This window comes from Nestor notabilis, unplaced genomic scaffold (genome assembly GCF_000696875.1).
Source record: "Nestor notabilis isolate BGI_N333 unplaced genomic scaffold, ASM69687v1 scaffold16062, whole genome shotgun sequence".
NCBI lineage: Eukaryota > Metazoa > Chordata > Aves > Psittaciformes > Psittacidae > Nestor > Nestor notabilis.
In genome coordinates this window covers 10,289-24,114 of record NW_009919000.1, presented here as the reverse complement: position 1 = coordinate 24,114, position 13,826 = coordinate 10,289, and the positions used below count along the sequence as shown (strand labels likewise).

The window sequence follows — 13,826 nt, the reverse complement described above, 5'->3', positions numbered from 1 at the left end:
CAGGTTGGACACAGGGGCTTGGAGCAACCTGCTCTAGTGGAAGGTGTTCCAAGGGATTGGAGCTGGGTGAGATTTAGGGTCCCTTCCAACCCAAACCATTCTACGAATTAAAACCCCAGCAGTGCTTAGAGTGAGTGACCACAGCACACTAACATTCCTAGTAAGTGGAAGTCCCTAATAAATAAATGGAGTCCCTGATAAATGCATCTGGAGTGTATTCCAAAAGGAAATCAATCACTGATTAGTTTAATCAGAAGCAAAAAGGATGCAGAAAGGCAATAGCAGTGATTGTTGTTGAAGCTTCCTTGAGGGGTTCAAAAGGCTGCACTCAGAACTGTTGTATTAGTTAAAAACAACCCAGCCTAGATTTGAGGTGAAATAAACAGTATAAAAATATAACAAATAAACAGGTAGTATATATAGAAATCTAGGAGTTATGGAAAATTGGTAAAGGAAGCAAAAAGGGATGTGTATGACAAGATAACTAAAGAGATGTTTATAGAGGAAATGCTTTCAAAGATTCCTGACCATGGTATGAGTCCCTTACTCTGTGGAAATAGAAATAATACTAGTGAGTAGTTAATGACAATCCAAAAGGTAGAGGCAGAACTACTATTCCTGTTCTATAGATTGAAATAAACCCAGGCAGTGTAGTCATAGGAAATGACAAACCCCTTTTCATTCTGTGGGACTGCAGGTGGCTGTTGGAAAGTGAACATAAAACTCAGATTAGAAGGTTCAGAGAGTTCATGTCAAAGTGGTTTACGAGACCTGAACAACAAAGATCTTACACCACGGTCTTGCAGGACCATGGAATTGGGGAAGAAATTGCTGAAGTTAATGGGGATGCTGATATTTTAATGGATAAAGAATCCTGGAAATCATGGGTTTGTCAGTGTCACTGAAACACTTCCAAAGACTGGAATATCCACACATCTCATGCAGACTGGGCCAGTCAGGGGGAGTCAAAGTCAACTGTAAGAGGGGCTGTTCCTTGGAAAGAGCATTTCTGTCCTGCTCCAGGGAGCAGGATTTGTCTCTAGTGACAACCCAGAGCTCCATCTTGCTGTGGGAGCAGAGAGGCTACAGGGATGTGGAAGCACTTGCATGGGGAGCAGACCTGTGATGACCACGAGACAACAGGAAGAGATGCAGGGAAAGTGAAGCTAGGAGCCAAGCTGAACCTAGGAACCTGAGTTTCCTGCTTTTTCAACTCCCAGAGGACTGGGATGCTTCTTCAACAAGGGATGAAGCATTTGACTCAGAGATTTGCTATATGAGGTCTTATGGCCAAAATGGGTTTGTTAGACTCTATTAACATGCACCTTGTCTTGGAACTGAAGTCACCTTGCACTAACAAAGTCCACATATCCCCCAGGAGACAACTGTACAGTCAGGCAACGCTTGCCCAGAGAGAGGTGCTGGTGATGGACATGCCATAATATTCCCTTTCTGTTGTGTAGTCCATTAACCTTCATAATCCAGAGTAGGACACCCCTCCGGAGGGCCCCTCTCCGTGACTTCGATGGCAGGGTGCCTCTGCAAGCTCTGTCCTCTGTGCACAGCTGTGAAACAACAATCCAACAGCAAACCCACAGCCCAGCACCTCCTGGCACAGCCCAAAACTCACTGTGAACAGCAACACTGTATTTCCTTCAGGAAAAGCATGAGTCCTCTTAAGATCCATGGCTAACACGGTCAGCACTGTGACCAGAAATGTGCTGTTCCTAACATGTTTGTCCTACATACAACCTCACAGCTCAAACTTGTGGTATAACTGCCTCTTCCCTGCTGTTATTGCAGCAGGAGAGAGGCAAATATGCAATATACCTGTGAATATGCATCCTCTTTATCACTGGGACATAACAGATGTGACCATGGTAGGACTGATGTGACCAGTGGCTGAGGGCAACTCTTGTTCTCCATGTGCTGGGCACACAGGGCAAACAGCTTTCCCAGCCCCTCATTCAGGAGAGCCTGAAGTGGGTGGGAAGCAGTGAGGCTCCAGACTTCAGACAGACTTTTACAGCAGGATAGTTATTTATAGCAGCCTGAAACAGAAGCAAGAGCCTAGAGAGCAGCAAGAAAGAGGACACGGCCTGGCTATGGCCAAGTCTGGCGTGCCGACCGTGCAGCACCGCGGCTTAACTGCAGGGCTTGCAGCACACACACATGGGAAAGTTCCCTTTGGGGCCCCATGGGGTGTTGTCATGCAGCTTCTCATGGCTCTTTTCACCCCCTGCACTCCACTACGGTGAATGGGGTTAGTATTCCCCCTGCCCCCCCAGGCAGCAGTGACTGGCAGCAGCGAGGGAAGGAGGATCCGACCTGCTGCTGAGCCAGGCCAACCAGCTACGCTGGCCCCCAGGCAGCATCTGCCCCCAGGCAAGAGGCATGTGGCAGCTGGAGGTAAAGGAGGATGTTTTCCCTTGGGTTTTCAGTTCCAGTGTGGGGAAAAGCTGTCAGCAGCACTGGAGAGTGGGAATCCTAGGGGGTATAAGCCAGTGTGCCCCTAAAGCCCCTGTGCATTAGGCTGGGCTTTTCCCAGTGGTCTCCAACACCATCTTTATCCCAGCACAGCATCCTTAGTGGGAATACACAGCACCTTGTCTGCAGGACAGCAACCTCCCTGGCCAGCACCCAGCTGAGCATAGGGCCAGGACTTGGGCTATGAGCTACTCATCTGCAGCACAGCAGTTCCTTCGAAGGTGGCTTTGGCTCCTCCAGCCTTCTCTACTAATGCCAGCCCAAACTGGCCTCCAGATGGGTGCTTGTCCCTGCTCTTCATACCTCAAAGCCTGGAGTGGCTATACCCAAGCAAATGAGATCTCTCCCATCAGTGGCTGCTCAGATGCTCACAGCCCCCTGCCTGGGGCTCCTTCCCCGCTCTGCACATGGCAACACAGAGAGCATCTTCCTGCCCCCCAGGGAAGTGAAAAGGAAGGATGCAAGAGGCAGGATCCAGTATTCAAGAAAACGTCTTTATTGTACACGTTGTCTTCTATTGCTTATATCCCCTCCCCAACCCCATGTAGTGCAAAAACTTCAGAGAAACAGAGTTCCACATAAATAAGTCAGATAACTTACAGAGAAATCAAAGTGACAAGGGTTTGACATGGAGTAAACCGGGTCTGCCCACCGGTAAGACCAAGGAACCCCCTCCCCACACGTCAGGGTGAGGGCTCCTGCCTGGCCTTGCAGACTGACACCGGGGTCCCTGGGTGAACCACATCAACACACACAGCCCCGGAGCCACCCGCTGGGAGATGCTCCTGCGCTGCGAAAAGCTCACATGGGGAATTGCACAAGTAACATGGTGGGTGAGACACCACTAAACTAAAACTGGCAGAGAAGCCACGCACAGTTGACAGTTCTCCTCCCCTCAGATAGGGTATTAGACAGACAGACACAGACACACATCCCCTCTGAGGCCTCCTCCTCAGCAAGGGATGTGCAGCACCAGAAGCGAGTCCACCCTGGGATCTCCCAGGGTAGATGCTGACACCTCGTGTCCACACAGTGTGGGTCAGGGTGCTCCGGACCCCCGCAAGCTGCTGGGGATCTCTTTTGCCCTTTCCTTCCTTCTTACTCTTTCACAGGAAAGCAGTGAGCACCTGCATAGTTAGAACATCACAGACACAAAAAGCTCCCTCCCCTCCAGGTTTCTGCAGAACAGGCTCAGTGGTGATATTGCTCAGGACCCACGGGAGGGGGTGACAGGAGCCACACTGCCTGTTTCCCTGGTCCTCAGGAGGCAGGGCAGCATTGCACACCATTGGTGTGCTAAAGATTACAACTGAGGCCAAGGGCTCATGGCATAAAACTTCTCCTCAGCCTTCTACATAGCTCACCTCCCTTCCAGTTTTGCCTGCCTGCTGCCCCCATAAAGGCAGCAGCCCCCATTCACGCTAACAGCCACAGCTGGCCAGATGTGAACCATCACTAGAACAACTCCTTGGTTGAAATCAGCCCTTCAGCAGTTGCTCTATGCCCTTCAGCAGGCTGGCTGGGCTCTGCTGTCTTTACACCATCCCTCACACAGAGGCCTCAGCAGGACCTCAGCACCCTTTACTTCTGATACAGCCATGGGGCTTTTAGGGTGATCCTGTTCAAAGAGCACCCTAAGTCAGGGCCACCTTGAATGCACTGGTCCAGCAGAAGACTAGAATCCTGATGTTGCTTACAGGAGTGGGATGGAAAGGTGTTCAAGGCCAGGCTAGATGGAGTCTTGGGTGACATGGTTTAGTGTGAGGTGTCCCTGCCCATGGCAGGGGGTTGGAAAGCGATGATCTCAATGTCCTTTCCAACCCAAACCATTCTATGATTGAGACCTCATGCATGCAGCAGTGCAGATTTCACCCATTCCATCATTACTGCCAACAAAGCAGATTCAAGTGACCAAGGGACAACCTGCACGAGCAGAGCCTGGACATCTGCAGGGTCCTCTGCACTACAGAGTGTCCTGGGGGAGAAGCAGCCCAGATTTCCAGAAGCTGCTGGTAGTTTCAGGGGTCCAACATGAGGCACTGTAAGTGGGCTTGTAAAAACATGCAGGCACCTGGCCAAGGAGAAAGCAGATCACCATAAGCATTGTCTGAAATTGGGGAGTCCCTGTCTCATCTCAAACTCTCTTTTCACCCCAAAGAAAAGAGAAGAAATCTCTTGAAAGCCCCTTGAAAGTTCAGGCCAACAGACACCATCACAAGTGAAATACAAACTCTGTAAATGAGAGATGAGAAGGAGCAGGGAATAAAGAAAGGATAAAGGAATTAGTTCTAAACAGTTAGACCGTATTTCCAATGCTACATTTGAACACTATTGAGGTACCAGTGGTTGAGTCATTCCTCTATAATGTGGATAACACCTGATAACACGTCTCAGTTCAAGGCTCACACACACACCCTAGAGCGTAAGCATTGAAAACACCACTCGAGGTTTCCTGGCATAGGTGGGTCTTAGTGGGTCTTATTGACTTGCAGTACTGATTTACTCAACCTTCAGCTAATTAAAGTGGTTGCTTAATTGCCAGGGAGTCACTAATTGCAAATGGTCCCTTTCATGCTGTTGTCACAGTGTCTCACACATGCACATACAAACCCATACATCTATAGAGAATGTCTTCCAGGACGCAGTCACCATCTCATCCACAACTGAGGAAAGTAATTGCATCCCTTCTGCTGCTTTAGAAGCAGATGGGATGGGGAATTGCAGGAGTGTGAAAAATAAAGGGATGTGAAGTAATTAAAAATTAAAGTATTAGCATTCAAATAATAAAAAAGGCAAAATATTAACACCCAAAACATTAATGCCAGGAAATCCTCCTCCTTCAGAAGAGAATGAGAACTGATACCTTTCCCTAACCCAGCATCTGCTTTGCAGAGAGGGGAACAGCAAACAGGTCAACCCATTGCCAAGCTGAACCAGGACCACATGCACAGAGCAGGCAGCCACACGGTCCCTGGAACCTGGGCCAGCAGCAGCACGGATGCCAACAAGGTTCCTCAACTCATCCTCCTGGCTGGGGAGGATGCAATGAGCATCCTCCAGAGCAGAGCAGTGGTCGATTGGGATGATGGTGAATGAGGCGGGGCCAGCTGAGCATGGAAACACTGGAGGGTTCAGGATGCTGCATCCAGTCCTGTCTCCGAACCGAACCTCCTCCAGGCCCTGTCCCTTAAGCTGGGCTTCTTCTGTTTTGTGTATTTTAAGGCATCAATTAGACACCATTGAGAACCATACAGTGGCCTCAGAGTCTTTTAACAGTGCACGATAGGCTTGGTTAAAGAGTTAGGCTACAGTGACATTCAGAGGAGCAGTTGCACATTCAGCCGTGTCCTTGGGTGCTGCCCACCTCTGCCACCCCACAGGACTCCTGGAAGCCTCCAAGGCTGGCTGTGCTCATCCATGTGGCACCGTCTGGATCACGGGAATCCAAGAAGCAGCAATGGTTTAAAGTTCCCCCTCCCCAAAGAAAATATACGCCCTTTGGGTGAGCGGTGAGATGAGTCTGAACGGAGCAGAGAGCATCCTCTCTTCTTGCCCTCTAGAAGGAGGGTGCTCGTCCAGGAAGCACATTTCTAACTGCTGTGGTCGTGCTGATCCGATGTGTGCACTGAGAACAGGGATGGCTCCAGGGTTCAAGGAATGCTGGGGCTGGAGGCAGCGGCCGGTCCCTTTGCTCTCCTCCTACAGTGACCGGCTGCCCCGTGGGGTGAGCCTAGAGCTCCACCACGCACCCCTGTCCCCTTGAGGTAAGGTAGGTCCTGATTCTTTGTCAAAGGCTCGTCGAAGACACTGACAGGGTGGGCGAGGAAGGGGGTGGGAAGTTGAGGAGTTCCAGCACAGCCACCCCTACGCTGCTCCGGCGTGTGAACATGCACGAGGCTGCTACCCACTTGTTGGTACGGGGGTTGTACTTCTCGATGGAGTTGAGGCTGGAGCTCCCATCGTTGCCACCTACAGCGTACAGCCACCCATCCATGGCCACCAGGTCGTGGGTGCTCCTGGAATGACCATGCAGAGACCACAGGCTTGAATGCGGTGTATACAGGGTGTTGAGGAGCTCAGCACCTCGGATGAGGTGGTCAGAGCTCTGCAACCCCACAAAGGGAGTGCACAGCCTCAAATGGCCAGTGAAAATGAACTACTCATCAGTTCATCAGGATCAGAGCACAATAAAGAGCCTCAGTCTTCCCCTTCACTCCCACTGGAGAAGTGCCACGTCTAAATTTCAAGGTCAGTTTGGAGCAACCTGCTCCAGTGGAAGGTACCCCTGCCTATGGCAGGAGATTGGAACTAGATGACCTTAAGGTCCTTTCCAACCCAAACCATTCTATGATTCTATAAATAACAGGCCTTAAGAGCCTAAAATCCTTGGACTTCCAAGCCTTAAATCCTCCTGCAGCCCAGCAACATCTCCTACATGGCATGCAGCACAGAGCCAACTGCAGCACTAACCAAGTCTTGGGCATCATCTACAACTGCAGCACTAACCAAGCCTTGGGCATCATCTACACTTCATGGTTTGAAGTGCCAAGCAAGGCTCTTGGTGAGGTGGCATCTCCACTCCACTGCAGCTCAGGAGCAGGGCAGGGGCAGAGCTCCTTACCTACGGATATTCATGGGGGCCACACTCTCCCACGTGTTGGTTTTGGGGTTGTAGCGCTCCACAGAGTTAAGGCAGCTGGTCCCGTCGTTGCCACCAGCCACATAGAGCATCCCCTCCAGCACGGCCACCCCGGCGCTGCTCCGGCGGCTCAGCATGTTGGCAATGGGTGTCCAAGTGTTGATCTGGGAAGAGGAAAGGTTTCTTTGTGAGATGGACAAGTCATTTCCCATGTATCCCTGTGAGATCGGTCCTGCTCTAACCAAAAGGCTCCTGACAGAACGGTGCTCCCCAAAAAGACTTTTGGGAGCATCCCACTTACTGACTTACAACTCTCTCATGAAGAGGTGCCAGCCCCAGGAGAGACCTCTGCTGACCGGCTTTGGGAAGGCAAAGGAGAGCAGGCAGGAGTCCTGCCATGCCGGGGGCACCTCCGTGCTGGGCCACCAGCCAGCTCAGAGAATCATAGAATCATATTCAGATCACAGCTGAATCCCAGCCCAAGGCTGAGCTGTGTCTATCTCAAATGTGCACAAGACACAACTGTGGCTTTAGAGCTGACAAACCCCCTCTCTCTGATCCTTCTGCAGTGATCCACCATGAACTGTGAGACCGCAGGCCCAACACGTGTTCCCAGCCTGGCACAACCCCTGCCAACCACTCTGGATGTGCAGCAAGGACCTCAGCTGGAAGCTGGAAACAGCTCAGGGCATGTCCAAGAACTGTTCTTCCCAGAGAACTTGAGTTGGCCTGCAGGTAAGGGGGATAGAGAGTGTTCTGGTGGTTGAAAGCCTTGGGAAAGGTATCCCAGAGCTCAGATGGACGAGCTTTAGCTCTGGATTGCACCCCGGATACTGTGCCCATGCAGAAGAGCTGAGGAGGGACCTGATACCCCTCCAGCTCATAGTCACACGTGGTAGCAGGTCTGTGCTGCACAGGCTCATGTGGGCACATCTTCTGCTCCACTGCTGCTGCAATACTTTGCTAGGAAGTGGTCACATAGAACCAACTAGGTTGGAAAAGCCCTTTAAGATCATCAAGTCCAATATCTTAAACTACAGCTTAGAGACCACACACACCTGATCCCTCACTGGCTGCTAAGTTCTTCAGCAACTTGTGTAACCCTCAGCTTTCTGCAGGGCCCTTTCAGGCACTCAAAGAGGAGAGAAGATAAAGGGTCATCAGGCATGTTCTCTCTTGTACTTACCTGGGGCTCGTACTTTTCTACCGTGGCTAAGTGGGACGAGCTGTCATATCCCCCAACAGCATAGAGGTTGCCTTCTGCAAAGAGAAGTCATGCACAGGAGTCAGCTGAAGAGCCTGTCCCCAGTCCCAGCACAGCTTCCTACAGCCCTTGCCCATGGTGCCCACGTAGGTACCAGCTAAGCCACTGTGCCAAGCTCTCCTCAGCAGGGCTCCCCATCCCCTTGCAGCATGGAGCACTGTGAAATACCCATCAGGCAACTCCTCTGCCACACTATGAGCTTCCCAAAGCTTCCCTCCCATGCTGCTATTAACCTTCCTCGTTATGGGAGCTGCAAGTGCTCCCTAATGGAGCAATGGGCTATTTTTAGCTGGAGAAGGGATCAGGACTAACGGCTGTGGCAGGCAGAGAGCATGAGCTGGTGATGGAGGGGAGGGAACCTCTGAGTCAGCACTGAGAGCTGGAAACAGAGAACAGGCCAGGGACAAGCACCACAGGGACACTGGGACAGCACATAGGAGTTGTTAGGGTGGTGGGGAGCAGCGTGGTACCCTGGTATCCCCAGGGAGGTGCAGCCCTGCTACGGTGGAGAGTGGTACTTGCATTAACCCCACAGCTATACCAGACAAAGAGGTGGCCAGTTCTCACACTGCATCCTCCTTAAGGACAGAACTCATTCAGTGGAGTCTGGAGACATCACAGCATTGCACCTAATGTTGTGACACTCCTGCTAGAGCTTGGATCATCAGTAAAAGGACTGTCTTGCTTTCCTAAAGGAGTAGTAAGGGTTTCTTTTCCTTTCTAGGGATAAGTGACCATCCACAGCCAGTCCTCTTGCTCCAAAGTAGAAAGGGCACAAAGGAGCTGAGGAACAAGTTGTGGGTCCCTTCCAGAATGTGATGAAACCCAATTACAGTGGACACAGAGGATTGGGGCCATGGCAAAGGAGTGGTTGGGCACTCACAGGCAGGAAAGCTAGGAAGAAGGGGCAGGAACCAGAACAGAAGAACACCAATGGGAATCCCCAGGGACAGCGTGCCCGGAAGCTGGAATGCCATCACCCACCTAGCGTTGCCACCCGCACGTAGCGTCTCCTGGTGCTCATGGCAGCGATGGATGTCCAGGTGCCGGTCAGAGGGTCGTACCGCTCTGCGCTGCAGCAGCAGGACACAGGAACATAAAGGTGTGACACTGGCAAAGCCCAGCTCAAAGCTCTTTCACACAAGCCCTCAGGGGCAGCTCCCAAAGGAAAGCTTGGGAATAGACGGGGGAAATGAAGGGAAGAACTGACAAAGGTTGTGTTCTGTTGTGGCAGAGGGCTACAAGATGGGGTTTGTCCCTCTGAAGAAGCTTTGCCTGGGCCAAAGACACTGGAAGACACAGCTGGGTTGCAAGACACCTACTCTTGGGGCCAGCCCATCTCTCAGGAGCCGACCTTTTGGCCTCCCCAGGCACCCAGTGCCAAGGACAGTGCATGCAAGGGCAGCGGAGGAGCCTGTAGCAAGGCAGTCCCCTACCTGTTCAGGCACGAGGCCCCATCGTACCCCCCAGCAGCATAGAGAAGCCCATGAAGTGCTGCTACACCCAGGCAGCTCCTCCTGGTGCCCATGGACACCTCGGGTTGCCAGGAATTGGTGACGGGATCATAGGACTCCACTGTGGCCAAATCAGAGGTGCCATCGTAGCTGTAGGGAGGGAAAAAAAGAGCACATGTAAGAACTGGGAAGCAGATGAAGCTGTGGGCTGGTCCTACAGCTCTGGAGCTAACCAAGAGCCTAGACAGCACAGCCTGGTGTGGGTTCTTGTCACTAGTCCTGTTCTCTATCCCCTCCCAGCTTCCTTAAGGAAAAGTGCACCAAAGGATGTGCTGAAAGTGCAAAGCTCCTGCAGTGGGGAACCCAGAGGTACCAGACTGCTGTTCAGCCTGGGGAGGAGGAGACCTCAGAGCAGCTCCAGTGTCTGAAGGGGGCTACAAGGATGCTGGAGAGTGACTCTTCATCAGGGACTGTAGCTATAGGACAAGGGGTGATGGGTTCAAACTGAAACAGGGGAAGTTCAGGTTGGATAGAAGGCAGAATTTCTTCCCTGTGAGGGTGCTGAGGCGCTGGCACAGGGTGCCCAGAGAAGCTGTGGCTGCCCCATCCCTGACAGTGTTCAAGGCCAGGTTGGACACAGGGACTTGGAGCAACCTGCTCTAGTGGAAGGTGTCCCTGCCCGTGGCAGGGGTTGGGACTGGATGAGCTTTAAGGTCCCTTCAACCCAAACCAGGCTGGGATTCCAGCCCTGCTCGCAGGCCCTCCTTACCCGCCGACAGCATACAGCTTGTTCCCAATGGCAGCAACTCCAACCCTAGCCCTGCGCGTTGACATGGAGGCCACCATGTGCCACCGGTCCGTCCGCGTGTCGTAGGCCTCGCAGTCCCCATGGATGGCAAACAAGCTCCCTCCACCTGCACGTGGGACAGGGAACAGAGCAAAGAGCAGTGCGGACACCACGGGAAGGGGCTGGATCTCTGTGAGCAGGGGCTTACCCACAGCAAAGAGCACGGTGCTGGCTCCCTCGCAGCGCCGTGGCCTCGTCCTGCTGTTGCTCAGGACCCCTCTCTGCTCCGGCATGAGGTGGTACTTGAGGGCTTCGATGAGCAGGTCCTTGCACTCTGAGTGGTGCCGCACCAGCAGCTCCGTGTCCACGTTGCTCATGAGGAAGTCCCGGCTCAGCAGGGGCAGCCGCACACACTTCATAAGCTGGGAAGGGGAGGAATCACACCCCGTTGGCTTGGTGGGAAGGGTTCCTCCAGTGCTGCTCCTGTATCCTCCTTCTCACTCAGGCAAGGCTGACTGACCTGGAGACGTTATCCTGCCCACTCGTGATGAAGGGCACCAAAGCACATGGAGCAATTCAGCCTTAATGTCTCTGCAGAGCAAGGATCCCTCAGCCTGGCCATGACACATCCCACAGCCTCACTAGATCCCCACCATACCCTCTACCAGCACTCACATCCTCTTCCAGCACTCATGCTGTGAGTAACAGAACCCAGACAGTGCTCTCCACCACCCAGCATACCCCAGGTTGCTGCACTGCCCTCAGGAGGGATGTCTGAGTGCACACAACTAGCAAAGGGGGGAGAGAACTTCTCTAGGGTCAAGTCCTGGGGTAGGAAAACTCTCAGAGAGTCTTCCTCATCCTGCTCCATTTCAGTCCCAGCCTTTGGGAAGACTCCTAGGGATGCTTCCTCACTGTCTCCCACTTCCTGCCTATCTGGAAGCATGAGTGGTGGGAAGAAAGGAAGATGGGTCTGCTGGAGCCACCAACGGCCTCTGTTGCACTGCAAGGCTGCATCCCTTAGAGGATGCCCACACTGTGCCAAGCATTGGCAGCCCCACAGCAAAGGGCTTCACCTTCTCCACTTGCACCTTTGGCAGGCCGAGGCTCACAGATCCATGCTCCAAGGTGGGATGCAGAGAGACAAAAAGCATCCAAAAAGAAGTTCCTGCTCAAATCTGCCTGAGCTTTTTGTTTGAGGATACAGTGAAAGCTCGGGAAGGCTGCAGGCAGGAAGCTCTTCTGCCACCCGCATCCTCCCCAGAGCTCCATGTGGCCAAGGCTGGGATCACACAGGGCATCCCCTTTGGACTTGGTCTTCACTCTGCAACACTGAATTTTCTCAGCACCCTCACCTATACTTGGAAGTGGTTTAGCAGGGACCTGTTATGCCTACCCTCTGGTCACCCTGCAGCTTCTCCTAGCCATGAATCTACCCAGCCCAGGCACTTGGAGCTGGTCAATGGGACCAGGCCACCCTCCCCAGCTCGCTCACCCTGGGGACATGCTGCCTTCTGCTGTCCACGTCGTGTTTGACCCAGCTGAGCACAGCCCGGTACACCTCCTCCTCCGATGGCACATTGAGGCTGTCACTAGAAATGAGGTCCAGCACCTGCAGAGTGGAAAGAGCAAGTGTTACCTGGTGTGGTTTGGGAGGAAAGGACCCTTTCACACACAGGTAACTGGAGGAGAGGGAGAGCTCCTGCCTCCTGTGGATGCTGGTGGTTGAGGGTGTACATCTAGTCTCTCATAGGACACAGAAGGATCCAAAGAGCAACCACGTTCCCTAAACCAGGAGCTGTGCCTCTCCTTGCTGGTGTGGAGACAGCTCTGCTCTGGATCATCCTCCTTGGCTCATCCCCCCCCTTCTGTGTCTGAAGCTGCTGCAGTGCCTGACGCTTCCAATCAGCATCAGCGAGATCAGGCAGATGACTGCGCTTCCACGTGTCCCTTCAATATTCCATGGGACAGAGCCAGGTGTCCTGCTGTTCCCAGCACACTCACTTCACCAGCCAAGGACTACGGAGCTGGAGCAGGATACGACCCTCCCCTTGCTGCCACACACATTGCCCTGAGAACAAAGGGAAATGTCTGTATCCTGCTGAGGGACCACAGAGGTCGGATGATGCAGCGCCAAGACCAGGAATATCGCAAAGCCCAGGAATGCCTCCTGGCCAAGGCACAGCACCCTGCAGACAGTGATGAGCCAGGAGCTGTCCTGGCACCACTTGCAGAGCGGCAGGAAACATTAGCTGAGCTCTGAATTAAACATCACAACTATGTGACCAGGGCAGCCAGGACTTATCCCTTGGACTGTGCCCTCTGAGCGAGGGCAGTGTGCTCAGAGCTCACGTGGCAAGCACCAGTGGCAGCAATTACCCTCCACGCTACCCTCCCATCCCTGTTTCACATGGCATCAAGCACACTTCCCATGTATTGTCTCCCCATTGGACCAACACACAGAACCTGGGTACATTCCCCTGCCCAAACCTGTCCCCTCAGTGCAGGTTCCTTGGGTTTCTGGCACAGTGACTGCGTGGATAGAGCACGAAAAGCCTTGTCACACCTATACCTTCACACTCCCATGAGGATCTCACCTGTTTAAGAGGCAGCAACATGAACTCCTCTGTCTTGGACACCTCCACGAAGTGCTGGAGGACATACTTGTGTGCAGACTTGAGGAGGTCGCTGCAGGAGTGAGTGTCAGCAAAGCCCCGGATCCCCAGGCAGTTGGATGGGTCGAGCTGGCTGAGCAGGAACTTGCAGCAAGCATCCCGCACACCATTGAGCTGAAGCAGGCTGGCAGCAGGAAGAAGTGTCTGGCAGTGGGAAAGAATGGGGGGAAAGGGAGTTTCCAGAGCAAGAAAACCATTCTCACCCTCATCTCACTGCGAGTCAATGTCAGAGCAGGTTTACTGAGCCCCTTCAGGCACGCAAGCACAATAAGGACAAAGCATTCTTTGTTTCCAACAGGACTAAGCTAAAGGGCAGCTGAGGACACCCCATAGGACCAGGAGAACGGGAGATGCTCAGGACTAGACCTGGCCATTGCACAGTGCTTTGAGGAGACACGTCTGTGGGCAGGGGAAGCAGATGAGCTCCTGACCACTGCTAATGCAGGTACCATCACAGAAATGAGCAGAAGGAGAGTCCCCAGGAGGCACGTCATGTACAGGACAGCTTTGTGGAGGCGAG

The 13,826-nt window shown here is 52.9% G+C and overlaps 1 protein-coding gene across 1 annotated transcript in view; it reads right to left on the bottom strand.

Annotated features, from left to right (window-relative positions):
* Positions 1-6,274: 6,274 nt before the first annotated feature.
* KLHL17 (kelch-like family member 17) overlaps positions 6,275-13,826 on the bottom strand; it is an 8,608-nt gene continuing 1,056 nt past the window's right edge. Inside the window, exons 3-11 of the mRNA XM_010010025.1 lie at positions 13,229-13,450; positions 12,127-12,243; positions 10,840-11,053; positions 10,614-10,758; positions 9,827-9,994; positions 9,375-9,463; positions 8,313-8,386; positions 7,109-7,290; positions 6,275-6,503 (exon numbers count right to left, since the gene is read on the bottom strand). Coding sequence (XP_010008327.1) covers positions 6,275-6,503; positions 7,109-7,290; positions 8,313-8,386; positions 9,375-9,463; positions 9,827-9,994; positions 10,614-10,758; positions 10,840-11,053; positions 12,127-12,243; positions 13,229-13,450 — 1,440 coding nt within the window. The remainder of the gene's footprint in view (positions 6,504-7,108; positions 7,291-8,312; positions 8,387-9,374; positions 9,464-9,826; positions 9,995-10,613; positions 10,759-10,839; positions 11,054-12,126; positions 12,244-13,228; positions 13,451-13,826) is intronic.